This window comes from Aplysia californica, unplaced genomic scaffold (assembly GCF_000002075.1).
Source record: "Aplysia californica isolate F4 #8 unplaced genomic scaffold, AplCal3.0 scaffold00101, whole genome shotgun sequence".
Taxonomy (NCBI): Eukaryota; Metazoa; Mollusca; class Gastropoda; order Aplysiida; family Aplysiidae; genus Aplysia; species Aplysia californica.
In genome coordinates, this window is record NW_004797371.1 from 1,242,433 (window position 1) to 1,243,952 (window position 1,520).

The following is a 1,520-nucleotide window of genomic DNA, read 5'->3' on the forward strand; positions in this document are numbered from 1 at the left end:
CTACTACTACTACTACTACTACTATTACTACTGCTATTACTACTACTACTACTACTACTACTACTACTACTACTACTACTACCGCTATTTATAAATATAGCATTTGTATTGTTCATATCCTTGATAAAGACGAAAAATAAATACCAAACTCATCAAAAGAAAACATTAGACCCATAAATAAAACTACAACAAAAATAATAAGGCAGCAGCTGCAGCATTAACAACAACAGCAACTACAACAACAAGCGTGACAACACAGCACTGCCACCGGCACACATAGATTTTAAAGTTGTCTGAAAGGCTATACCTCCACAAAGCCACCTGCAAAATTGTTGCTGTAAATCCAGTTGAGCGTGTCAAACTTTTCTACCTGACGGGAGTTTTCTAGGTCCATCATGGTACCCACGATGACACACGGCAACTCCTGGGGAAGAGGTGAAAGGTGAAAGGTAAAAAGGGAAGGTGAAAGGGGTGGGGGGTGAAAAGGAAGGGTGAAAGGAAAATGGTTTTATGGAGAGGGAAAAAGAGATAACCGAAAAAGGGGAAAGGTGGAAGGTGAACATCGAAAAGGAAAGGTGAAAGAGAAAGGAGAAAAGGGGGAAGGTAGACGAGAACGGGGTAGGAAGGGAAAGAGGACAGATGGGAAGTGAACGGCCAAAGGGGAAAGTGAAAACGATGGGAAAAAAGTGGAAATGTGAAAGGGAAAAGAATATAGGTTAAAGAGGGGAGGTGAAATGTGAAAATATGAGAGATGAAAGAGTGAATTGGCAAAAGTGTAAAGGTGAAAAGTGAAATGTGAAAGTAGAAAGATGGAAGGCCAGCGTTGAAATGGGAAGGTGAAAGAAATGATATGGAAAAGGAATAGGGTGAAAAGGGTTAAAGTTAAAGAAAGGGGGAGGGGGAATTGAAAAGGTGAGAGGTGAAATAGTGAACATTGAAACAGTGAAAGGGGACTTGAGAAAGGGGAACATTTTGTTGTTGTTGTTGTTGTTTGTTTTTTTTTGGGGGGGGGGGGGGATGAAACGGGAAAGTGAAAAGAAAAGAAAAAATGCTGAAATGGCAAATGGACCTTAGGGTGTGAATAAAGGTTGGAAATTAAAGTTGCAATATAATCGAGCTAACTGGTACAGACATAGCGGACACACTATGTCTGATTAGCAGACCAGAGGCAATTTTGCGGCACATATCCAACTATCATGCTCAAATCAGAAACAAGAATCTGTATAATATCTTATAAAATACATGTCATTGTAGTAGTTTCAGATAAAGAAGACAATTAATGAAAAAAAAATATATGAAGAATGAAGTTTTGTTTCATTTGTGAAGTACTCCAAAACAGTGCGTTTTCAAGCGTTGTTGGTAGGTATGTGGGAGGGGGAAGTTGGGTGTCGGGCAGAAAAAGTAATTTGGAGAACATCTTAGCTTGACCAATAAATCATTACTTTTATTCATGTGGAGAGTGTCGTCATTTGTGTCTATGCTTGATAAGGGTCACTGTCCAAGTGGGTGGGTGGGTGGGG

General features: G+C 39.7%; 1 protein-coding gene across 1 annotated transcript in view; it reads right to left on the minus strand.

The window, feature by feature from the left end:
- The window catches only part of LOC101850792 (GTP-binding protein Di-Ras2), a gene marked incomplete in the record, with an annotated part of 68,379 nt that overhangs the window by 9,584 nt on the left and 57,275 nt on the right, over positions 1-1,520 (minus strand). The window contains 1 exon segment of the mRNA XM_035968967.1: positions 308-424. Coding sequence (XP_035824860.1) covers positions 308-424 — 117 coding nt within the window.